At 40.2% G+C, this 27479-nt stretch overlaps 1 protein-coding gene across 4 annotated transcripts in view; it reads right to left on the bottom strand.

Moving 5' to 3' along the window:
* CCDC187 (coiled-coil domain containing 187) overlaps positions 1 to 27479 on the bottom strand; it is a 289883-nt gene that overhangs the window by 47200 nt on the left and 215204 nt on the right. For 3 of the 4 annotated variants that reach the window (XM_069241620.1, XM_069241622.1, XM_069241623.1), the window contains 4 exons: positions 16155 to 16345; positions 10428 to 10549; positions 7691 to 7820; positions 3389 to 3519 (listed from right to left, as the gene is read on the bottom strand). In XM_069241620.1, the coding sequence (XP_069097721.1) occupies positions 3389 to 3519; positions 7691 to 7820; positions 10428 to 10549; positions 16155 to 16345 (574 nt within the window). The remainder of the gene's footprint in view (positions 1 to 3388; positions 3520 to 7690; positions 7821 to 10427; positions 10550 to 16154; positions 16346 to 27479) is intronic. The other variant, XM_069241621.1, reaches the window with a different exon arrangement.

The following is a 27479-nucleotide window of genomic DNA, read 5'->3' as shown; positions in this document are numbered from 1 at the left end:
TATACTCAGAATGGCTACCCTGCACTTACAATGTCTAAGAATTGACTTAGACACTGTAGGGGTATATTGCTCATGCAGCTATGCCCTCACCTGTGGTATAGTGCACCCTGCTTTAGGGCTGTAAGGCCTGCTAGAGGGGTGACTTACCTGTGCCACAGGCAGTGGTTTAGGGACAGGGCACCCTGAGGGGAGTGCCATGTTGACTTTGTCCTTTCTCCCCACCAGCACACTAAGCTGGCAGGCAGTGTGCATGCGCTGAGTGAGGGGTCACTTAGGGTGGCATAATACATGCTGCAGCCCATAGGGATCTTGCCTGGCCACAGGGCCCTTGATACCTGGGTACCTTTTACAAGGGACTTAACTGTGGGCCAGGGATGTGCCAATTGGGTAAACAAAGGGACAGGTTTAGGGAAAGAACACTGCTGCTGGGGTCTGGTTAGCAGGGTCCCAGCACACTTTCAATCAAAGTTGGCATCAACACAAGGCAAAAAGTTGGGGGTAACCATGCCAGCAGTGACATTTTCCTACACTTAGCTATCATAATCATGCATTCAAATATTTCATAAACAGAGTCATATTAAAATGTTTTCTACAAATCAAAGCAGTAATATCCTAAAGTTTTGAGATAGTCAATTCCATGTTGCCAAGAAATAATCAGAAAAAGTGCTCTTTATATTTCTAAAACTCCGACCTTCTTCACTATAACTTTAAAGTTTTTGTATCATTTGTGTAAATCATGAAGCTTCAGAGTCCAGGAACCACCTAATTTGGATTATCACAGAACACACTTTCTTTGGCTTGCCAATAAAATGCCTTTCTTTTTACTAGATGGTGTAACACATTCACAAAATCGATGCCTGGCGTCAGAGTACCACCAGATTTAACATTTACTATCCTGAATCATGAAACAAAGACTTCTGTTTAGAAAATTACCAGAAGTAAAAAGCTACTTTACAGTACGTAGTGAAAATAGCTTTATGATCCTGTCACTGTAGGAACATACTTAAGTAAATATTAAGCATTTCCTGCTTTTGCACAGTATGTCCCGAAAGCCCACATGCTTATGGATGACTTAGCTGATATTAAATGTAGGTTCTGAAACATGCAATTATGCTTTCCTTTGACATGAGGTTGCTGTAGCATTGCACAGCAGTTCATAGCTGCACTGCCAGGCCTGACATCAAACTTTGTAAGTCACTCATGCCCAGTACTTAATTTGTGATTGTTGTTTCCAGTTCGGAGCACTGGCATTTATTTTTGAGGGCCGGTGCTTATTTTTCTGCCTTAAGCATTTACTGCGAGCAAAAGACACATATGCGAAAGACTGAGGAAGAGAAAAACGAAAAAGGGTTACACAGGGAGAAAGCAGAAAGCTGCAGGAGTGAGCTGAAGGGGCAGGGATTGTCTGTAAATGGATTGAAGAGGCCTGAGATGGCTTCAGGATTACGCTGCCTCAGTATTCTGTGTTCCCACATTTATTTGCAGCAGCCGCGTGTTTAAGAGGAGGGCTTTGGGGCCCGGCACGGGTTTCTTTACAAATTAAGCATTGCTCACGCTGATGGTGTATTGAGACTGATGCATGCGCTTGCACCAATGTACTGTGCCCGTACTTAAAAGTTAAATATGCCAATTGGGGTACGCCAATCCGTTCACTATGCACCAAAGGATGGATTGCAGTTTACCAGTGCTCAGAGCCAAAAAGTCAGTACAAGTCCAGCAACAGTGCAAAAAGCTACATTGCGCAGTTTGGAGACTAATGGGCTGATTTACAGTCCAGTGGGTGTCCCGAAGGCCCTGCACATAGGCAGATGCTGTGTCCCTTGCACTCCTGGTGGAGGATCGCTCACCAGACTTAGAGAACTCTGCCAAATATGTGGCGATGCTTGTGCCTTGAGCAGAGCCCCTGCTGCAATGGCCCCTTGAAGACATTTATCCTTTGCTGATTGGGTATCTTGTTTGATATGCCAAATTGTTTTGTTTTCGGAAAACAAACAACAAACATCCAAAGTTAGAGTTTTATTTATGGTGGTGCTCCCACTCTTACAAACTCAAAATGACCTTATATGTGCCTGATTCACAAAGTCATTTGCATATGTAAGTTCAGCTTCCACATGCAAAAGGTTTGATGACGATTATTCACCAAAGATGACATTGCACTCAAAATTCTATTTACTCATGCACAATTTTACCTCACTAGGCCAATAATGCTGCACATGAGTAAATCCTTCTCTAGTGTCAAGAAGTGAGCATTTTAGGATGGAGATGACCTGGAAGGTTTGGCAACACCACACACCCTTAGGATTTACAAACAGTTCTCCGACTGATTTCTACTCTAGAATATTTACTATTGTGAAGAAAAGGAGTATATTTCTTTGAAAGCGGGGAAGGGAAAGGGTAAACCCCAAAAAGTCAGCAGGGATTTGGTATGGATTTAGATGATGGCATTTATTCATTAGTAAAACATTTCTCCATGGAGAAATAAAAACAAGGAAATTAAAAGGACTGCCATTGTACAATGTGTTGCCAGTTCCCCATGCACAATTGTACCCTATGCACACTTGTGCACCCACATTGTTGCAACAGGTAAAGCCTTTTAATAATGTAATGTTTTGTTCCACTTTTTCATTCCTATCAGTAAAACCTGGTGACCACAATAAACACTGCTCTACTTGGAAAAAAGGTTTAGATCTATCTGTTTCTTGTACTCCTCTCAGGAGTACGAAGTCTTCTCACAGGGATGTTAGGATAAGCCATAGCAGAAGGAATAGCATGGGTGTAAGGGAAAGGAAATGAGCTTATTTAAGTCTTGATCTCCCAAGACCTGTCAAATAATGAATATCTAAAACATATGGCAAATGTGTATATCCACTCCCATCTTCCCTAGAGTAAAGTTTTACCTTTTTAATTTTCTTACTGTTGTTCTCCAATTTTAAAAATACAATTTATGCAATCTTTGTGGTACAAATTAATATATACTTCAAACTCTCTATTTGTATGGTTTGTAAGTGGAAAGTGGGTAGTGGTCCTGTCCCTATATATAATTCACTCTTATATGTCATGTTAGAAAAAAAAAGTCCCTTGAAAGAAATAACAGGCTCCAAAACCAACCAGTTGAACTTGTCTCTTATTATTCACCATCAATTTCTCAGATTCACTGGTGAGGAAAGTAGAGCGTCGCCCAATAAATAGGTAAAAATCTCAGTCATAGAAAGTCAGTGCAATTAAGATCATTGTTGGAATGGCGCGATCCAATCTCATGACATACACCTCCATTTTAGTTTATACCACATGAAGGATTCTACATAAATATTAGTGGTTATTCCTCTGCAGAACAAAAGAGTAAAAACTGAATCCCCCTACTTCCTCCAATATAATCAATTTCACTTGCCTTCAGCTGATCACGCAGATTTTCAATTGACTCTGGGAAGCCAGGAGGTTTGCCAGGCACGCTGTACTCAACTTCGATAGTCGGAGAGTTAGCTTCCTTTATTGACCATTGGGAGTCTTCGGCTTGCTGAACTGCAGTACATAATAAACAACAGTGAAATATGCTGTTCTTTGTAAAATTCTCAGGTACTATCTTATAGAGCGTGACCAAGTTAACTGTTGTGACAACTATGAGTGATATGATTATTTCATTCAGTGACACTGCAGATAACACAATGTAGTCAACTATTAAAAAACAGCAGCATCTATGACTTGTAGGTGTATGACTATGGGGGGTCATTACGACCTTGGCGGGCGGCATCAGCCGCCTGCCAAGATCTGACCGCCATGCGGCCGCCAATACGGCCGCACCCCCGACGCGGCCATTTGGAGATCCCCGCTGGGCCGGCGGGCGGAAACCTGGTTTCCGCCCGCCGGCCCAGCGGGGATCACGGCCGCAACATAGGAGCCGGCTCCAAATGGAGCCGGCGGTGTTGCGGCCGTCCGACGGGTGCAGTTGCGGCCGTGCAACAGGTGCAGTTGCACCCGTCGTGCTTTTCACTATCTGCACAGCAGACAGTGGAAAGCCGCATGGTGCCCTGTCAGGGGGCCCCTGCACTGCCCATGCAAGTGGCATGGGCAGTGCAGGGGCCCCCAGGGGCCCCACGACTCCCCGTACCGCCAGCCTTTTCCTGGCGGTTCAGACCACCAGAAAAAGGCTAGCGGTCGGGGACTAGTAATCCCCTGGGCCTGGCGGATTACATCCGCCGGGGCCATTGTGGCGGAAAACCGCCGGCCCCGGCGGTGCGACCGCGGCGCTACCGCGGCGGTCAAAATAAGCCGGGAGGCACCGCCAGCCTGTTGGCGGTGCTCCCGTCGTTTTGGCCCTGCGGTTGTAATACCGCCAGGGTCATAATGACCACCTATGTTTTGTAAATTTATGCATGTTTGGGATGCACAAAAATACCCAGGACAATGACCAGCAATCTATAAAAATAACAGATTTCCACCAGTAAATCTGCTAGTCGGACTTATGCAGATTATCTGTAGATGGACAAACTGTCAATTTAGAGTTAGGAGAAAATGTAAGACTGCTCATTCCCTAACCCCCAATTTTTCTATATACCTCAAAGATTGTCCATGTTGCCTAATCCATTCACCTTACACTCCCTGAAAATATGAATGCGTAACTTTCTCACTATAAATGCACACGAACTCCAACACTTTTTGAAGTAGTTTTAGGATGGGGATATGTGTTGGGAAAGTTTGTAAATACACCTTCGTTTTTTACTTTCTAGGCATTCCCAGTGGCCTCCTGCTCTTTCCTCGGAATTCTCAATTTCACAACATTTTCTCAAATGTGAACTGTAGTCAACTGGTGGATTTTATTGCCTGAACTTCCACTTCAGTTTCTAAATGACTGCAGGTTTTGATTATGTTTTTCAGGGTCTGGCATATTTGTGCACTGATAACACTGTGTGTGTGACAAATTCAAACTTATATATAACTTATAACTTATATATAAGTTTCCTGAGAATCGGGCATACTGCATGCTCAGCCAATTCTAAGCATGTCTAGGCCCCTGAACACAATGGGATACCAGAATATCTTTGTGAACACTTTAAGAATAGTCTGGTTCTAAGTTCTTTCAGGATTTCTTGCAAATTAAATTTTTGTTTAAATGGTACATACAAAGTCAGTCATACAAGTTCTATTTTTGCCAATAGCCCTTCCAATGGACATTTTTGTAACAATACTATAGACATATTACAAACAAGATGGATTAAAACTTCAAAGTTATCACAGTACTTTTTTTTAGATATTTCAAAATCAACTTAACTATACATATCTAGAAAAGATAACAAAATGATTTCAACCTTAATCAAGGCATCTCTGAATTATGGTAGGGCTTTCGTGTGATAATAATGCATATTTCATGCAAGACAGGCCTGACTGCATGTAAAAATGTGTGTTTAATATTGGAGAAGCATGTAACTGACACAGGGCCCTGAACCCTCGGACTAACTGTTTGAATTGTAATTCTAAGAAGCCCTGTTTTCAGTTTAGAAGCTCCATATTTTCTGACACTGCTCATACTAACAAGACAAAGGTGGAAAACCTTCCACTTATCTGGTGTACGCACTGCAATTGTAGCTGGAGGGAAGATGACCATGTAAAGACCTGCCTTTGAAGGAAGAAGAGAGAATTAGCATTAACTTCCACTGCTGAATAAACTTATGCAAAGGGGCACTGTTTAAACATTTTTGTAGCAAAGCTGGAGCCGAAACAAAAGTGACTTCTCCTTGATCCTTAAGTCATCACTGGTGCTAGAGGTATGTAGCGTACCATTGCAGAAGTAGGGTTAGGTTTGAAACACAGACTGGTTGCTGAGGGGAGATGCTGAAGGACTGAATTCTGACCTGATGATGACATAGGGTTTGCAGCGAAACTACATATAGCCCGGCATAAAAGACGCTTAGTAAACTGATATAGCTATATATGTACGATAGTTGACAGTATCTAAACACTTTCGGTGGGAATAACCTATGAGGTTAGGGATGTTTAATTGGGCCCTAGCTAATATTCACCCTAATAAGCATATTATTATCTGTTGTGTTGCCTATAATAATTATGACCAATATGACACAAATGATTTGTGGACAAACACTGCAAAATAAATGATCATATATTAGTAAAATACCAATCAATGTGTGTGTGTACTGATTCTGGGGTACAATGGTAGGGCTTCATTTATCTTCATCTGCAGAGAAGAGATTCTCTGAAAGGTCTGACTGACTCCTAGCACTCCCTATCTAATAGACCATAACTCGCTAGAGAGGACGTGAGAGACATCTGCCAGGTGCACTTCCTTCCTGGGGCTCAGTGCGCCTTATAGGTGTGACACAATCAACATTGGGGTGAACATGAAAATACATGTTCTATCGTAGCTTGTCTACTTATAACATAACTATTAAATGAATGCCAATTTTCATTGTAAGTAGGTACTTGCAGTGGCGAAGGATAGTCTGTCTTCTTCCCAGAAGTGTAGAAAGCTCCCATCCAACCAGAGTGAAAAGCAATTTCTAAAAGGAACCAGTAAATATTTCCCTACATTTATGGGTGGAATGGGTGGTCTCTGGGTGAGGAGTCACAAGACTATGGAGGGTCAGAAATTGTGAACAAGCTGGAGGAAGAAGTTGGGGAGTGCCACTGAAAGCTAAGATTACTGAGGTCAAGTCACACTTTCTGGCTGCAGGTGGTGCATACCGTTTAAAAAGTTGAATACATGATAGGAGTTTCCAAATCCTGATTTTAAGAATTAAAAGTTGCTGAATGTTCTATACCTACATTCCACTTAATTTAATGGGAAATCCAATAGTTTAGCAAATGTTTTCATGACATGTATAGTAAAAGGATGGTTCTATGGTGTGACCTTTGAGCCTGTTGGGACCTTCCAATCTTAACAACATATTTTCTTTTACAAAAATGATGGAGTGCAAGTGCATTTAGAGTCGCAAAGCAACCCAACCATCCACATTCTCTGTATGGTGTAGAATTCGAGAACAACAATCGAAAAATAATCCTATCAAGAACCAGAGACAAAAACATGTACTATCATATTTCCCCTAGTGCACAAGATTTAGACTGTCTGCCACTGGACAGTTCAAAGGAAGAAGACATCTACAACTTTTATAGACTTTTGAATGTACATAATGGTATTGTTGTGGACCCCAAATCGGGAATATGTATAACATTTTGTAAGCACAATCCTTCAAATCATAGGTGCATTTTAATTTATAAATCCTGGGCAACAAAAAAGAGAATGCAGTGAGGTAACACTAAAAAACTCACATTTGCCCATGCAAGGAGATTGATGGTCCCACAAAAGCTACTTGAAAAATTGTGAACATTGGCAATTGTCTTTGTAACTATTGTTTGGCTGCAAATGCTGGGTGTCTTATGCCATTTTTAAAGACATATTAGTAAGACTCTAACAGAGGGCAGCCACTGTGCAGAGTATGTGTCCTCTAAGATGAAAGGTTCCTCTGTGGACCAAGGCACCAGTAAAGGGACCCAGCATCTTGTGGTTTGTCTTGTTACATAGTGTAATGGGTTTCTGGTCTCAGCTCTGTTCCTCCAAACTTGCTGTCAAAACATGAATCTCAGCCTACTGCTCAGATGCAACCGATGGATTTGTTTGCACTGTTATGGAACAATACCTAGTTTGAAAAACAAGTAAACCGTGAAAAATAAGGGTGCTTACCTTGCAAAACAGAGACCGGATCTTTCTGTTTTTCGAATGAATGGTACCCTGGAACAGTGCAATGAGACAAACGCTCTCCTGTTTCATGCTGTGCCCTGGACACAGGCTCCTTCCATCCGCTGCCAGCCTCCTAAGGTGCCAAGACACACAAACATGTGCAATTTTAACAAGAAACAACAAATGAGAGAGGGAGAACAGCCAGTTTTGCTCTTGTAGCGCATTTCAAACAGGCATGTGGTATCTAAAGCAAGGATAAATTTGTTTTTACATATTTAAGAGCCCCTAGTGCCATTCTAATGCCACTGTGACATTAGAAGGCCAAAAACGCCACACCATATTTACAAAGTGGTGCAATGCATGCATTGCACCACTTTGTAACCCTGTGCCCCACATTATGCCTGTTCCAGGCATAATGTATGCAAATGCGGCGTTCTCCCGTTAGGGGGAGCAGAAAACATGTCGCAAGGAAATCAAACAGATTTCCTTGTGCCATTTTTTTGGCACTTTTAACGCCTGCTCAGAGCAGACGTGAAAAGGGGCCATGCCATTATTTACAACAGGCCCCTATGTACTCTGCAGGAGTAGCGCCAATATTTTGGAGCTACTCCTGCAGAGTACATCAGTAGCGTCATAAAAAACTTACGTTATTGCCCCCTACTGGGCGCCATGGTGCTCCGTTTTTTTAAATGCGGAGTACACATGGTGGCGATAGGGGGGCGCTAAGGGGCATGAGAAAAGTGGCGCTGCACTGTGTGCAGTGCCACTTTTCCTAAATATGTCCCAAAGTCTATCAATAAGTGCAAGTTCATGCCATTTGAACATGTGTAGAGAACATGGGCTCTGTGGAAAATGTAAAGGAAAGAGCCTTTAAAATGCTTTAGAAAAACACCAAAGTAAATTGTGAGAAAGATTTCACAAGATCCAGGATAACACTTAAATAGAGTCAAAAATGATTGTAAGAAAGTGCTCATGTTTGTAATGTATATCATTTCACTCTACATAGACAGCAGTCTACATAAAGGTAACTAACCAATGGAAGATCATCAGTATGCACAGCATATAATTAAGAATACAAAATCAAAGATAACATCTGTAGTCAATATAAGCATGAATATTGTGCTCTGTGTGAGACAGTTATGAACTTAGCTGAGATTTGCTAATGACAGGCACTATTTGGTGGACATACAGAAAAACCTCAAACTCTAGATTGGACCTAACTTTCTAACAGTTTATAGCATTGGCTGGCTCTACAGGTGACTGGATGCAAGGGCCAGAGAGCTAACGCACACTTCGAAAGACTAATGGCCATATAAAGACATGGTTCCTCAAATGCTGGGTTGTCCAATAAGGCCAAAAAGGTGTGAGTCATCACCTGATGCACAGCACTGAAGGTCATGAACTGCAGGGAGCTGGCCACTCATGAAATAGAAGACAGGGCATAGCCACAGGTAAGGCCCGGTTCAAGACAGAAGGGCATACATTGCAGGAACTGGACTCATGCTGGCTTGGAAGCAGACGACTCCAGAGTCCAACCCCTGAAGGGGCCTAAGGCTCTATAAAGAGGGAGATTTCTGGGAGTTTGGCGAGATGGGCCTTTCTTTGCATCAAGGGGGCTGTTTGCACAGAATTGTATATCCATGTCAGGAGAAGGTGAGACGAAAAGTGTACAGAAAAACTGAACCACAGAACATTTCTGGTCTTCATATTAATACAATTCCTTAAGACAGTGACCATCAGCACGGTAAGCATAAGCATAGTTTATTCCATGGATGTGTGCTGCCGAAGTGAGCATTTGCACATGTAAATTTTCAACTCCTTTTGCCGCCAGTCTGCAGATGCCCTGTCCTGACTCTGGCATAGGTCATTGATTAACAAATGAGGAAGTCATCATGTGAGAAGACAAAAGAAAAGGAATATCTATACAAGAATGCACATCGATAAGGATATGGTCAAGAGAGCCCAAAGTGATGATGATGATTCTTCTGCAGATGCTTGAAGATAATGAAGCAGCTCATCATGCAAATCTGTTAATTTCCAGAGATGCATGGCAACTATTTTGCTTTCCTCGTTAAGAGTCTGGCAGGGAAACCAACCATATTAGTACAGGGACATCTTTTTCTGAATCACTGATTGACTTTGTGAAGCATGCATTTAATTTGTGCCTTAGTAGACATAGGCCTCAAGCCCTATGTGAGCTTATGTTTTGTACTACCATATTAAAAAGTTGTCAGGGGATGCAATGTAATTATGACAGGAGTGATCTTTATGAGATGTTCTATCTTCTGTAGAAATAACATTTATTTTTTACATCTACTTTGTCTATTTTTATTGGTGAATTGTCAAATTAGAAAGATTTTTATTAACGAATAACAAGTTATCAATCAACCAATTCTTCTGTATCGAAATACGCACGGTGCTACTACATATCAAACCATATTTTTCAGGTGTCTTTAAGGATGCACATGAGGTGGTCACAATGGTAAGTGTACCTCTAAAACAAGGCACAGTGGCAATGTTTTCAAGTAGCAAACCGAAGCAAGAATACCATAGGTCTGGACTCAATGACTATTTACTATAAATGTGTGGATCAAGTAGTAGTGCATTTAACATTAATACGTGACTTATTTTTCAAAAGTATCCAAATGAACTTAAGTTGCAAATTCAACAGCCAGATGCCTTGCTCAAGTTATTGGAAGATCTACACTCTGTGTCAAAATAGTAAAAGATGTGATCTTACTGTATGCTCTTGGTGATTAACTTCTTTTATTACTTGCACCATTTTAGGAATATTTTCATCCACAGCAGCAGATTTTGACGCCTCTGTTTTGTCCATAGAAACATAAAACTCCTCAGGTATTTCTATAAACAGAAAGAAAAAAAAGTGGGTGGTTTGACAGAATAACCTGTGCATCCTTTTGTAAATCCTAAATACTAACTGATACTTACTAAACATGCAAAAGATACTTCAAGCCAATGAAATTAAGACATTAAATTATTTTTGCATATGGACAGCAGGGTTGTGAACTGAAAGGTATTAGATGGGCAGCACTAAAACCTGCTTCCTTGCACATCGCAAAGGGTGGATCAACAGAAGCACTATAAGTGCTATGATCCTTAATGACATACAGCTCTACCTCCAGATTGTTGGGCCAGGAAGCACCTAATGTATAGGGTAGGCACCAAAAAGTGTCACTAAGCTCAGGATGACCAACAATCATCTAAAGTTGAATACCAGTACGAGCAAGATGCTTAAATAAGTCTCCCACAGTGACCCGTGGTCCAAGAAATCCTGCCCTCCTGTGATGATCTACTGCTTAATTTCTAACAAATACATTGGATAAAGGCTCTTTGTTTCTACTTTGTTTTTACTGCATGTTACTGAACTTCTTCAGAACCTCTGGTCCTAGTTTAGATTACTTTGCAGGGTTTTCAAATACACTGACTTCTCCCACAGGGTCACTGCCTCTTCGGCGCAGTTGTGTCCTGACTGATCTATGCTAACAGAAACCACCTCAGTCTTTCCAAATATACTTTGACCATGCTTTTCGGAATACAGAAAGAGTTGTAATGAGGCCCCTAGTTTGGAATTTTAAGTGACTTTGAATTTTTAATTTCATTGTTATTGGTAATTTATAGTGTTGTAGTGTGTTGTTGGGTTTGAAAGGGGATAGGGTGGAAAGTTAATTAAACAATAATTAACAATAAATTGATAATTAATTATGTAACTGATTATTAATTACTTACATTGTTTAATACTGTTCATATTAGTTATATTTTGGGTGTGTGCTGCTTGGGTTGTAGGGGTATAGGGTGGGAAGTTAATTAAGTACTAATTAATTAGCAATTAATTAATAATGAATTATTTAATTAATTATTAATTATTATGTAAATAGTTTAGTACTGATTTATTTTAGCTATATTTTAAGTGCAGACTGCTGAGTTTGTAAAGGTATACGTGGGAAGTCAAATAAGAAATTAATTTGCAATTATTTATTAGCTGTTAATTAATTAATGAATTGAATATTAATTGTGCAAATTGTTTAATACTGATGAAATACGCTTTGTTAGATGTAGGCTGCTTGGTTCATAGGGTTATAGGAAGGGAAGTTACATAAAATTAAAAGTATTTTCATTTAATGTTTATTCCTTTACATCATGTTATTTTATTTAAAAAAGTAAAGTTAATTAAGTTATCAATATTTGTGTAATTATTTCACTGTTTAATTTATTTTTCTATGTTTTTTAGTATGTGTGTATTATACATGAATTATTCAATATTGTATTTTACTTTTTTGGATGAGTTTTTTGGGAAGAAAATAAATATATATATATTTATCTATAATATTTGATATGTATATGTAATGTATTAATTGGTAATTAATTATATATAACTTTTAATTTATTATTTTAATTTATATATTTTTTAAACATTTTAATTTATTTTATGGTAAATGTTTGTGAAAGTTTGTGCTATGATACTTGTAATTCCATTTTATATGTTTTAATTGAAATTAAATCTATTACTAATTATTTTATATTCTTTTTGGTAGTTAGGGAAGTTGAGTTTATTATATGTAATTTGATATTTTCCTATATTTCTTTTTTATTTGTTTATTTAATTGTTTTTATTTGTTATGCATATTTGTATAATTTTTAAATTTAGAATTTAATATCTTTTCTATATTAGCATGCTAATTCATGTGTATAATAATGCAAGTAAAGTGAAACACTTTCTCTACTGTTGCTTAGAATGGAGAAGGAAAAGTAAATTGAACTCCTCCAAAGTCCAACACTTTCCCTACTGTTGCACTGACTGAAGCAGGAGTAGTAGATCTAACTGGTCTGACCCCCAACACTTTCTTACTGTAGTGCTGTTTGGAGTGGGAATAATAAATGTAACACATGCAGAGTCCAACACTTTCCCTACTGATGTGCTGACCGGAGTAGAAATAGCAAATGTAACTCCTTTGAAGTCTAACGCTTTCCCTACTGGTGCTAAGACTGGAGTGGGAATAGTACATTTAACCCCTCCAAAGTCCAACACTTTCACTACTGTTGCATAAACTGAAGTGGGAATAGTATATCAAATATTAACAGACTCCACTAGTTTTCCTAATATTGGTTAACTATATTTTATAGTACTCTTTCTTTACTTTTCATATTTTATATCATTTTTTAAAATGTTTCTAGTATTTTGGTAAATGTGTTTTGGTCGTTTTAATTTGTTTTATGTTTTACAAAATTAATATAAAATATATATTTTAATACTTGTGTTACACTATACACACACACCCATATAGGTAGGTGTGTGTGTTTTGTAGACATATACATACCTATTCAGTGGTATTTATTTAATTCACATTACATTCATGTTCTATATTAAATATATTTAAGATGAGCTAGTTTAAACTGTATGTATGTATTCAAAAATAAAAAATATTTTAAAATATTTTTGGATGATATTAAGTTGAATGATATATTTTTTGCAATATTTTTGTACTTACCATTACAAGTAAAGTAACACATTTTTGTTGTATGGAATATTTTTGGCACAATATTTTTGTCAATGATATTTTTTAACCACACTATTGTGTCAGTAATTCCAGTTTAGAAAGAACTGAAAGTCCTCAAATGTTTAGAGGAAACCCTAGAGGGATTATTCACAAAGGAAATTATACACATGTGAATTTACTCAGGAGTAAATGCATAAAATTATTTTATGCTGTTCACCAATTCTAAGTGTGGATTTACACCCAAGTGTACACATGCTTGTCCCTACTCTTTGGTAGAGCTCCTTACAACAGGATTTATGAATGAAAAGTCACTACAAGCAATTTTCGAATGTTTGTGGAGATGGCCGCCTTCGTAGTGGTGCTCTGTCCATAGGAAAGTGTAGGTAAAAAAATTAAACTTTAATATTCTTTAAAACAATTGTTAAAATGTTTAAATATGATATATAAATGTAATAACCTAAAAAATCCATATTAAACCTACAATAAACTAAAAGGTTGCAGCACACTAGCTTATTACTTTAAAGGTGAATTAAATAAATACACTTATTTAATGTATAACACTATTTTTCAAAGAATAATTTTAAAAAATGATACACTCATGAACTTTTTTTTTGTTATCATGTATAATTTGTTTTTAAAGTTAAGTGTAGATTTAATTTAAATGATGCTTATTTTGTTTTACCAAAAGGTTAACATTTTAATTCTGTTTTTAAATTAAGTTTATTATACATTACAACAATACAATAATTATGTGATACATATATATATATATATATATATATATATATATATATATATATATATATATATATATGTGAAACTGCTTCATTTACTTAATGTTTGGGGTGTTAGTGTAAGTCATTGCCTTTATTATTTTCTATAGAGGTGTTTTGCAGTACCAATAAGTGGCCATATGCGGTGCACGAGGTACTGCAAGGCTGGGCATTTGCTACTGTTTTGTCACCTTTAAGTGTAGTTCCAGAATAACAATGAGCTTACTCTTGCTTAGGTGGGTGTTTGTAGTAGTAATGTGACTCCCTAAATCCCTCCCTATTTTTCTCTAAACCCCTTCTATTTTGTAGATAGTATTTCTCATTTTCCAGCTACTTACCTTTGTCCTCACACATTTACTACAGAAACGTAGGATTAAGAGTGCAGCAATCTGTGCAATTAAGGTGGAGTTCTCTACACAGAAAAGGAGAGGTGAGTCAGAGTTCTCCACTCGTAGGTTAGTAAATAGAATTGTGTAGTGCATCAGTAGTGCTATGGTAGATGTTCTTCATATACTACAAAATGCAGTTTTTGAATATGTCCCTCAATATGGAACACAATTCACCTCCCAAATTCCTTCCACAATAATATCACTAAGGTGGGAGTAAGCTGGTGTGTTGTAGTCAGTAATTTGAGTGTCCTCTAGAATATGGAGTGTTTTCCACTACTTCCAAAGACTGCTTCATGTGCACCTTTAAAAGACTGAGTTGTATGGGCTACTATATGACTCCTTTGGCTAACTTGGCTTTTAGTTTACTCCATAAGGAGCCCTTAGAAACTAAATGAGAGAGGTGAGAAAGCAATGTTAGGGTTGAGCCGGGCTCAGTCTGAAAGTTGTGCCACTAGCCCAGCCCTTATCCCATGAGGACCTGGAAACCAAAATAGATCCAAGCCAAGCATCCCAGGCACTGCCCATCCCCATACATACTAAACACAGGACAGGTGAGTGCATGAAATACTTTTATGCTGTGTATGTCAGCAGCCACGCTGAGCTGCAATGCACACATGTCTCATTAAAGACCTGCAATCTGAGAGCAACCTCTGCAGAAAGAGAATCCTCTTAGTTTTGCTACTTGCACTAGCATAGGTCATGAAATAATTGAACACGAAGAATTGTCCTTTGGTGGTGAAAGGGTGAGAGCAGCAGATATTCTTAGAGTAGTTGAATTGCATGATGTATTAAAAGCAATTCTGGGTTGAAGTCAAGGCTTCCCTGATTGACCAAACTGTTTGATCCTCTGCAAATCACTCTACTACACTTTTTTTACTTATTTTAATTGAGTGTCACAACTGAAAGTACCTTGAATCAGTACAGGACGTGCATTACATAAAATCTGCACTTACTTGTGGTATATTAGACAGGCATGTTGCTCCACAGAGAATAACAGTATTGCCCATACTTACAGTGCACGACAAACAGACATCTCTTGATTCACTCATGGTGGTGGCACCAGGGCAATGAGGGTGGGGAGAACCGCATGTTTAAAAAGTATTTATTTTAACACGTCAATGTAATAATAGAATCTAATGTACTGAAGTAAAACACAAATATTAAAAAAAGAATCTTTTTTTTGTGAAAGAGTCTTTATCTAATGTTTACATGGCATATGCTGCATCATGCTAAATGTTTGATGGTTCATGTATGAGTTCCTTGCATCAATTGCCCATTGAGACTTCAGGCTCTGCTTTGGCTCAGTGCTCTGTCTAAATCTGAGGGCTTGCCCACTCTTCTAAATTAACACGCATTATCATTAAGAAGGTTTACTACAACCACTCTGTTCTTATTTAAGGATTGAATCAATTGATTGGCTATGCTGCATTGACTGACTGGACGTCAGCTTTACATTTGGGTAACTGGACTGAAGGGTGAAACAGATTGAGTTTTCCTTAAGCTATGTATAAAGATGTGTCTTGAGATAAACTGGTTGGCAGTCATCATCCTCTGTTCCAGAGGTGCGCAGAAAAGGTAGAGTACTTATAGGTCACCTTTCGACCAGATCTGAACCAATGATCTCTAATATGTGCAAATGGAGACACCACAGACATGTTGTACGCTCTGGACAGCATAAGACCAAATGGCCTAGACCGGGCTGATATTGTCACTCATTCCACAGCTAGCAGGAGTTTCTCAGGTGACCCATTAAGTTTAATGATGTCCTTAAGACATAGGAACACAGTACCTTGATCTTCAGCAGATGCCTCTTCTTCAGCCAGACCTGTGAGTCCTTTGGCAGAGTCATGTGGCATTGTGGCCACTGTGTTAAGCACATTTGAATTGTGTGCCTCCTCTGCCTTTGGCTTCCACTCCTGCAGCTCTTCTGTGCCCACTCTGTGCCTTGGTGCTCCGGTGTCCTTCTTTAGTGGGTGACTGCTAAGAGAGGAAGACTATCAGATCTCATCTTCTAACATGCTTAAAAGCAGTTCCATAGACTCAGCAAGGCAAACACAACCTCCAGGAAGTAGGAATAAGGACACATGGGTTACATGAATGGATTACAAACATGGCAGGAGTCTGTCTAAGGGAACACCTATCTGGCCTGTGGAGTTGTTTCTCTCCTTCAGTCCTTTTTCATATGCTGGCTGCAGCTCTAGATGGTTAACATATAATAAATTCGGTTTATGATCTTAAAGTTTGTTCAATTACTCATAAAATAGCTCTATTATTCTACAAGAGCATAAGTGTTCATTCTTTTAATTCTATAAATGAAAATGAGAGTGGATACATAACTGATAACCTTGCCTGATCCTATAAAGCCAATGAGGGGTTCTTGTGACAAATTTAAAATAATACTTGCTTTAGTATGGCATGAAAAAGTGATCGTATGTCTCAGAAATTAAATTTCTCAATACAAATCATCAAATAGAATAATGTAATAAAAATGATATAAAATATGTAATTTATGTTACTGAGATGGTGTGGTTTTGGGAAATCCATTTTGTTGTCTGTCAGCTGCTAGCTAAAAGTATATGTTGTATGCAGGAGGTGTGGATATCACAGCTGCTCTCCCTTAAAAAACAGTTCTTATTTGTTTTTCACTAACCTACGCCTACAGCTTGATACAACATAAAGAGATTTCCAGGTGAAAAAGAAATAATACAAACACACTGTAACACAGTAAAGGTTCAAGTGGCGATCTTCACATCACTTAGGCCCTCCTTTTTAGTTTGGTGGATGGAAAAGCCCATCCGCCGAAATCCATGGGTCAGGTTACTGCCAGTGCAGTGACCTTCCCTTGGCTCCTATTATGAGTTTCCTGCTGGGTCAGCAGGTGGAAACAGAGTTTTCGCCCACTTGCTAGGCATGAAACAGCCCACAACATTGACGCCGACTCATAATTGAGCCGGCGGCAATATTGCGGTGCGTTGGTTGCACAAGCACCCGTCGCTCTTTTTACTGTCTGCAAAGCAGACAATGAAAAGTGCATTGGGGCTGGCCATTGGGGCCCCTGCACTGCCATGGCAAGTGCATGGGCGGTGCAAAGGCCCCCATGGGGCCGCCTGCACCCTGTCTCCACCAGCATTTACATGGCGGTGCAACCGCCATGTAAAAGCTGGTGGAGAGAGGGGTCGTAATCCCCAGGTCAGCACTGCCCCGGCGGATTAAGACCGCCACCACCACCTAGGACGTTGGCCGGTGGAAACGTGGCTGCACCAGCGGTCCGACCATGGCGCGTTCGCCACTGTCATAATTTGGAGGCCGGACTGCCAAATTGGCGGTGGGCCGACCGTCACCGCGACCCTGACGGTCTCAAGACCAGTTATATCTCGGAACAACGAGTGCTTGAACCACTCATGCCTGAACAACGAGGTCTGAACAATAAACTCATTGTTACCACTAATGCCTTTACCACGAATGCCTTAACAACGACTTTTCATTGTAAAGGCATTCCTGGTAAAGGCATTAGTGAACGGCATGTATGGTTCCAGCATGTGTCCCCCTTGGACCTCCACCCCTAAAAATGACTTCGACCCCTGCACAACCACCCCAACCTCCCACCCCCAAAATTACCGCAACCCCAACCCCCTCCCCTAAAACCTAAAGCACCCCAACCCCCCACCCCACCCCTAAAACCGAAACCCTGACACTCCCGCCCCTAAACCTTAATCACCCCGAGCCCCCCACCCCACCCCCAAAAACAAAAAATACCCCAACTCCCCACCCCGCCCCTAAAGCCTAATGTACCCCAACTCCCCACCCCTAAAACCTAGACCCTGACGCCCCCACCCCTAAACCTTAATCACCCCAAGCCCCCCCACCCACCCCCAAAAAAACTGCCCCAGCCCAACTTACATCCTCCTTGATCGCGTCGACTCCCTTCTTCTGTGCCTTAACCACGCATGTACGTGGTTCAGCACATGCGTGGTTAAGGCCCTGAACAAGGAAGTCGTGGAAAACAAAAGCGTTGTTCCGTTTTCGTTTTCCACAACTTCGTTGTTCAGGACTCGTTGTTTGGGATGCTTCCACTCAAGACCACCAAGTCGTAATTAAGCCCTTAGTTTTGCTTGAGGGCGCTTTACGTTATTTGTCCTTAAGGCTGTGTCTGCCATATAGATGTTTGTATTTTATTCATTTTGGGTGGGGTGTATCACTAAGTTACAAACAGGAACTCTCTTTCTCATTATATTCCCTTGTATCAGAGACTAGGGCATTACTCAGTGCTATCCTATTGTGTCTTTGTTGTTCAAAGAACCTTTATTCATCTCTGTCAGATTACAGAAGTCTATGTGGTCTACTGCTGTCAATTTCTAGTAAAGTTCCCTTCACTCAAATAGATCTCTGTCACTTTATCATCTGTACATACTATTTGTACTGGTACTTTGTATTTGTACTTGAGCTCTTCTAACAGAAGTGCCTCCAAACTTTACGCCAGTCATCAAACAACTTTCCTGTATCCCATAGCCAATGTACGGTAATACACCTATTAGCTAGGAATTGTGACAGCGCTTCGGATGTAGACTCAATAAACACTGCTGGGGCAGTAACCTCAAAGCTTTGTCTCACCACACCCCGTACAGCGGTTCTCAAATGTGCCACTACCATTTCATAGATGTGTTGCACTATTCTGCGTAGCCACACCATATGGATGAAGTCTTCATTTGGGGCAGTCCTCCAGGGTAATTACCTCTGTGGTTGGGGTGTATTCTAGCCAATTTATTTGGGATGAGATCTGATCCATATATGAATTTATACTGGGTAAATCAAAGAGCAGCACTACTAGTGACTTGTTTATTATAGAACACCTCCCTTTGCCACTCTGTCTATCCAATTGGGTGTCTGAGATCACTTGCCCACTTATTCCTAGCCCCAAGCATATGTGATGGTCGGTCCGTAGACAGAGACCTATACATTTCTGAAATAAGCTTAGGCTTTCAATCATCTATAAAATTCTGTGAGTGCTTGTCTTCCTGTGTTTTACCCAGGAATCATTCCCATGCGTGTCTGAGTGTACCTGACAACTAAGCACATAGAAGGAGTTAGCCCAGTCATACCCCCAACAGGGTAATTGTTCCTGAATTAATGTTAAAACACTTTTCGCTAGCCAGATCTCCCATTTTGTTACAACCTCCCACTCTCCATTTCCTTACTCTGGAGTGAGGACCTTGGAATTTGGAGAGACCCATATTTCGCCCTCCGCACCAAACAGGTTTTTGCAAATCACCACTCCCTCTACTGTTACAGATTTCAGATATCAAGGGGATAGATAAATGTAGAGACAAGGGCCTCTGGACTGAATACCTGCCATGCGTGAGTGCTGTTGGCTGTGTATCCAACCACTGTGGAAGGAACTGTAGCTGAGCTGGTATGTAGTAATATTCAAGGTAGGGAGCAGATAGGCCTCCTTGTTCTTAGGATAACCTTAATGTAGCTTTTTATATTTTCAGGCTATATAAGAGCAATAACCTCACAGTCGAGTTCTCTAAATGCTTTTCTTGGTACAAGAGATGTCAGACCCTGGAATGCACACAGCTATCAGGAAAGGACCACAATCTTTAATAGTGTTACACATCCCATCAGCAATAATGTGAGTGTTGTCTTGAACTCCACAGTCCCTCAGATGGCCTCCACGTCTCTAGAGATGTTCAGTTTGATATCATTTTGCTCTGTATGTAGCACTTGGAGGCCTAAATATTACAGCCTCTGAGACTGCCACACGATGCGTAAGTCAAGAAGGCTATTGCTTCTACAATGTTTCACCGTGCCTAGAGGGAAAAGGCAAACTTTGGTCCAGTTTGTTTTCAGTCTTGAAACTTTGCTAAAGTCTTCCAGTTATTGGAGGAGGCACGTTACTGCCCTTGTAGGCTGGGACAACTATACAATTTCATCTGGATAGATGGAAACCATGTGTTGTGTCCCCAATTCGGTCACCTGACACCTACATTTCAGATGTAAGAATGCAAGTCAATGGTTCAAACACTGGTGCAAAAAGAAGGTTGAGTACCTCATGACCAAGCTCCCATTTGTCAGAGACATTACTGTTAATTTTGACTCTGGCACAGACATGTGGGTACAGAACTCTTCTCCATCTTAGGTATGAAGCCAAACCCCATATGCCTTCAGCACCTCAAATAGGTGCAGAGATTTTCAGGCTTGAGAAGCATTAAATGAAAATACCCTGCCACCCATTCTGGCCTTTGTGAAATCATGAATCTGAGCCTGAAACAAACTGAGAAATAAAGTATATTTTTCCTCAGTGAAGCAGGGCTATTGAAGTGTAGGTCTTTGTAAACTATCTATCCTCTACAGAGGTAAACAATTCAACTTCCATTTATTAGAGAGATTCTCCTATTTCTTAGGATTTCGCAGTTCTCAAAATACTGCATTATCTAGTCTTTACAGCTGGCAGAACAAGTATTCACAAGTTACAGCATAGTCCCATTTGCATAGCCAAAGGGCGTGCATTCTTGACCCTTCAATGTCATCTTGATGGTAACTTGATAGAGCAAGCTGCCTTTTTGATAAAGGTAATCTGAGGCTCAAGCGAACGATCTGGATCCATCAGAAAGCCAAAGGTGGTGATGGCCTGAAAGCCTGCCAGGTCATCAGATGCCTTAGCCTTCCCTTACCGAACCGCAAAGGACTGTCCACCTCATTTAGAGATCCCCGATTGCCTGCCAGCAATCTTACTGCTGGGAGAGCATCTGATGGTGGTATGAATGCTTTGGAACCAAAGCACCATTTTTTTGCCCTGATCGGACAACGTTTTTGCTTTTCTAAAACAAACTTCCAAAGTATGCTTAGAAAAACAATAAAAGAATGACACTGACTATTAAGGAAGTTTTCTCACTGTACATCTGAATCGGTGACTGGTTTCCCTGCCTGGGTCAACCATGCTTTGCATGTTAGTCCCGGTCACAGAAATCAGGTGATGATTGCTTTGTGTTAATATGCTGGGGCAACCGTCACTGTGACCAGGCAGCCCAGCATCAGATGGACTGCCAGATCAAAGCTTCCCGCTGGCTGAATCTACCAATGGAAAAACTTTGTCATCCTCAGTTTGGCAAGTGGGGTATCTGTTGTTTTTGCCAGATGGTCAGTGTCTGTCAACCTCAATACAGCCCCTGAAGTCCTGTAGTTAAGGCGGTTGGTTGTGGGCTGGATCCAGAGGTGCTGAATTATTGAGTCCAATAAGTGTTTGGGACCCCACCATCAAAATCTAAATTTTTTATATAGAGAGAGTGAGGCCGTTCTCACTCATCAACAAGTCAGTGGTTAAAAGGCACTTTCTAAGGCTTTTTTAAGCAGTGTGTTTTTAGGTAGTGGCACCTAATACATAATCATTAAGGTTTGTAGATATAGTTATATCAGAGTTTCCATTGGAAGAATATTTTATGTTTTGCTAATAGATTTGGTGCTGTTTGACGAATCTTTATGAAACTTTGCCAAAAAAGTGCAACTACCTCAGCTCCTTCCTGAAAAGTTTCGGAGTGATCCATCAAGTGGGGACCAAGAAAATCAGCTGTCCTAAGTCATTGCTTTCCCAATTTAATTCCAATAGGAAACTTCGGTAGCAGCTATAGAAAAAGCAGCTCAACATAATTACACCAAACCTGGCAAAAAGTTTGAATTTTACTTCTAAAGTGTGCTTTTCTTTAGTTGGTGTAAATCCGTTCTGCTGTTTTTTGAGAAATTTGCATTTAAAGAGGTGCTTTGGGTGGACCAAAGAACTAAGAAATAGGTATATCTAGACAGTTGGTCCCACTGGATCCTGCAGAACTGTAATTAAACATATAAGGTCCTCTGACTGACGAGAAAGCTTTTTGTCCCACGGTACCACTTCCCAGTGCATCCTACTGGATTTTTTCTGTTTTCTTTACAACTTTTCATTGTTACATCCAACTTTTTTTGTGATAGTTCTCTTGTCTCAATCGTTTTAACCAACTGGGCTTAGATACATAGGTGATTTATTTCTTAACTATATTAACTTTTAACTAAATAGTATTCAGACATAGCTCGTTCACTAGTTTGAGAGTTAACAGATTTATTGGATGCTTAATCTATATAACATAACGTTCATAAAGAAAGGATTTCTTGTAACATTTAGAGGATGTTGAAAACATAATTATTTATTTTTTAGCCAATTCTCTCTCAGCAATAAATACAGTAACACATGTTCTACACTATTCAATAAATAAAATAAATAAGCAAAGTAAGGTATATTCAAGAAGCAGTCTCAGAATAGCAAGCAAACAGAAAGCTCAGTTTGATAAAATATGCAGTGCTAAACTAGGATTTGAATTTACAGGACTCCTACATAGAATGGGTTGTCCTCTATCCTATCAGCAATGCAGAATATAAACACATAATTAAATGTGTCGTGGCATTACATATGTATATCAAATAAATGATTATATAATAAACAGGGAAAACAACATTTAGAATAAAGTCCTGGCTGGTTCTCAATGCATGACAGATTCTCCCTGCAGAATACCACACTTGTGCAATCCCTGCAGCTCTGCCCATCTTTTGTTGTTTTAATGCAATGGCTGCCACCTCTATGCTGTAGCATAGGAGCCATCTACAGCAGGAAAACCTCTTCACTGTCTGTCTTAGACTTCAACAAACAGTCTAAATGGGTCATACCTGCTATGTATATTTATAAAGCCATGCTGTAATGAAATAATGTTAATCTCCCCCACATTTTGCTACTGAGCATCCATGCAATATGCAGCTATTTACATACCTGCAGAAGTGAGAAGGCATCATTGTGTCTGTACTGTGTAGCATAGATGATCTAAACAGAATACAGCAAAGGCAATAGATTCTGCACTGCATCATAATCTTTTGCTGGCTCAATGTAGCCTTAACATCCTCCTACGTGAGTAAACCATTCAGAAGTAAGAAGGAGAACAGCGGCCAAGAAACCTTTTAGGGGAGTGTGCCAGAGCTGAGATCAATAGCAGAACAAACCCCTCCATCATTGTCACTCAGGGATGCAGAGCGGCCTGCGATGGGTGGTCTCCAGAGGAAGAGCCAGAGTAAATGCAGTAGATGCTCTGACCGGATAGACAGGAGTTGGATCTTTTTATTCATATTTTGGTAAAATTAAGTTGTTATATTTTGGAAACAGCAGTGTGATCTAGAAGGAGGAGGTCTGGGGGGGACTTGTAGTTCTTGAGACCTTTGAATTTAATCCCTTGCTCACTGAGCCACATCCACCCCCACCCCCACCATTATAGGGTCTCATACTCCAGTTTTCTTGCTTGATTAAGCTCCAATCTTAGGATCTCCTGCTACACGAAGACCTATGACTTACTCTACTCTCAGGTCCCACTGAGGAGTCTCCAGCTCATGTATTGCTGTGCACCCAGAGGTAAGGGCCAAGAAGGGTCATCTGGGATCCAAGATATGAGAAAATGACAGGTCGATGTTGGAGAGAGGGTGGTTATATGTGCTCAAATTCTGACATGTTCTGCTGTTGTTGTGGGTCTCTTTTATATGCCCACTAGCTAGTCTCTGGGGCATGTGTGGTGTCCCTCCTGCCATGTAGCATCAGAACAGATACATGTTTTATGGTACAGCATTGATATTGTATTCATTGCCACTTGTTTTTACACTTAGCCTGCTTATGGAGAGAGTTGCTTCTGCCTATGCTATCCACCAACCTTCTTCCTTCCCTGGCCCCTTCTCTTCCCTTTTCACTCTTCCTCTTTCCAATGGTAGTGCAACTTTGATGTCCACCTCCTTTTGGTGGAGGATGTCACTCCACTAAGATGTGAGAAGAAGCCTAGCAGAAAGCTGTAAGAGTTAATATCTATGACGGGCTCCATTAGCAAAGGAGGATGCAGGGCTTAGACAGAGACAGTCACAACAGTACCTGCCAACAACTACTCCGCTCTACAACAACAGTGGGGATAAGGAGCCCCAAAGGCTGGTCCTTTGTGAAAACACACAATAAGGAAAATACAACCGAATTGCCAAATAGATAAATTAGAAAGCAGGTTACGAGCCTAGGAGGGCAACAGGCCTCTCCAGCCCATGTGAAAACAAAAGTCATACTAAGGGATGGTACCATAAGCCTGGTGGTAAAGTGTCTGCTCTTTGTTTACCTCTTAATGCAGCCACTGTGTTTCTGGGTATATCAGCTACCCTATGTGATGGTGACTACCACAATTATCAGTCAACTGTACCATTGCTGGTCAAATAACACGGCACAAAGACAAAACCAAGCAAATAGAAGGCCTCTTTTATATCAGCCTGAGAGACCCATCGGAGGAAGTGTTACACGATGCACCCTCCAAGGCATGGCTCAAGTAATATATGAAGAACAAAGGGAAGTCTGTACCAAAGGTGGAGACAAAACTGTTGAAAACGGAACTAGAGTGAGACAAGGGTGGGTATGTTCACATCCACCATGCTATACTCTTAAATGCTATAGGTCTGAGAATGTCATACACCTAAGTACTTTTACCTCCATTAACAATTTAAAAGACAGACAGAATACAGGACTGCATAAGGGTAATCTTATTGAACTAAGTGGTAGAGCCACACGAGTTCCTAAGGGGAGTTGTTTGTATTTGTTGGTTCTCCGGGACCCCTTTCCTCCACACTCATAGGTGGACTTCAAAGCATCCAAAAAGTTAATGAGTGGTACTCAGCTGTTAATTTAGAAAACACTGAGGCTAATGTATTCTTCACAATAGCTTTACTTCACAATAGCTTTACTAAGCAGAGCATTCTGTGTCATCCATGTATCTGTTCAAAATTATGTGTAAAGGAATATTGTACTGGAAGGACATCGTGGCCGCCTTTGCCCTACAGAAACCATATGAAAGTCTACTGCAGGAGGGATGCTCCGAGAGCTGTGGGGGTCATGCTTCCACAAGACAAGATGTCTGATGTCTTTGCTATGATACAAATAGAACTTAATTGACCATGTCACATCTAAGTTGTGGAGCATCCTGTCCACCTCAGAGGAAGGGTTCAACGAAAGAAAAACAAGGGCCAAAAATACATCTGAGTGCCCTATCTTGGAGTGTGAAAGGCCAGCATGTTTGGGGAAATCCATGCAAGATAAGGTTCTGAGACATCCAGGTTGAAGTTTTTTAGAAAAATGGATGATATGATTGTACTAATCTTGGGAGACCACAGGTTGTAAACACAGATAATGCAACATTGGTATCTGTCCATCATTCGGTAAATACATCATGATTGAATATTTAGCTCTTTGCCAGGAATGAACTCCTTGACAAAGGTTCGGCTATGAAGACTATCACAGAATATCTTTCTTGACCACTGGTTAAATATGCACCATCATGGACTGATGGTTTTCCTCTGGGCTCCAATGTGACACAAACTTGTGTCTGCCACATCTGGAGCAGAGCATTAGATACCACCTGGACAAAGAACATTATTATACCTAAGGAATCCACCAGGCTCAGTGTAGGATAGTTTTTGAAAGTGATATATTTTTGGCGCAGACACTTCAACATTTGCTGTGGAAGAGCCTTGCCAATAACTATGTTCAGAAATGACCCAAAGAAAGTAAGAAAATGAAATATCATCAACAAAAACCCTGGCTTATTGACTGACCCACAAAACAAGAGACAGAATTGGATGCCAGAAGTCAGACAGTTCTTGAGAATAAGATTCTTTCATTACTGCTCATTTTAATTTGCTTTCACCAATCATTCCAATATTTTTATAGTAATTATCCAAATTATTCAAGAATGTTAATGTTGCCTTGGTGAAAAACCTGGAACTGATGTCAGGTCAAAGGGAAAGCTTTGGAAGTATACTGAACTACTTCTGCTTTAATCCTTACAGACTGCTGTGTGGACCCATAATAGAAACATAGATATTTTTTAAAGCATTTGCTGTTTTCCAAAAGTGCAAAGAGTCGGCTGTTATTGATGCCTAAGGAGATGCAAGGGTGCATGGTCAAAGGTTATAGTCTTGCATGATTCCTTGCTGCACGTATGAAATGTAAAAAAAAAGCCATGATTGTGAAGTCAGTGAGCTCCACTAAAGCAATTGTCAGGCTCTTTATAGATAATGAGGAAGGCTTTGCACAAGTCTGTGATGCCCCTGCTGAGTAAACTGTGTGGAAGAAGGCCTCATCTCAAACACTGGTGATGCAGAGGTGAGTCTTTGAACTTCTGCAAAAGCTGTAGATGTGTTCTTCAAGTCTAAGAAGCCATGGGAAAGTGCCCATAGCATTGATCCCTGGACATGTAGTGATCTGCCTTCATAGCAAATGTATTACATGGATCCTAAGGCAAGGATATTTTGAGGGATCAATGTTAAGTTGTAGATTGTTTGGCACTTGTGTATACCTGAATCTTTTGCCATCCAGTCAGTCTATTTGTGGCAGGCTGATATACTATGAACAAGTGTCACCATCCTGAATGATCTGAACAGTATAAACTGATAGGAGAGATCAGGAATCCTGCACGGGCCTTTCTTTCTCTTCAAAAGCATTGGGAACAAAATGTTTAGCCTCTAACTCGTGCGATAATGTATTAGGACAGAGAATGTAGGGACAAAGAGGTGAGTTAATACCCTTAGCACCGGTTCCAACTGATTGAGGGATGAGATCAACACGAACAGGAAACCTAGTTTATAGCTTGATAGAATCTGGCAGCAGATGTCTCCTCACAGCCTGGGGGAAGATTATTTTTCGAAAGATGGTGATCTATATCCACATCTTAAGGATGAGACCCTCTAAAATGGTTCTGAATAAATCTGATAAAATATGTAATTTCTTCCCAATGAAGTCAAGAAATTTAGCATCTTTGTTTAATGTCTACATGATAAAAGATGGGTCTTCTACCACAATATCAACCAACGAGAATATCAACCACTGCTATATCATTGAGGAAAGCATATATATGTAAACATAGATTTGCTACTTACCTTGATCTACCTACTCTGACAGTGTATGAACTTCACCCCAACACATTCTTTATATGGATGGCATCATACGTTTCTACACCAATCAGACCCATTTTTAAAAGACTAAATTCATGTACCACACTGTGACAAAGAATAGCCTCAAATAAGCAGC

The sequence above is a fragment of the Pleurodeles waltl genome, chromosome 6 (genome assembly GCF_031143425.1).
Source record: "Pleurodeles waltl isolate 20211129_DDA chromosome 6, aPleWal1.hap1.20221129, whole genome shotgun sequence".
NCBI classification, from domain to species: domain Eukaryota; kingdom Metazoa; phylum Chordata; class Amphibia; order Caudata; family Salamandridae; genus Pleurodeles; species Pleurodeles waltl.
This window is presented reverse-complemented; position numbering and strand designations above follow the sequence as displayed.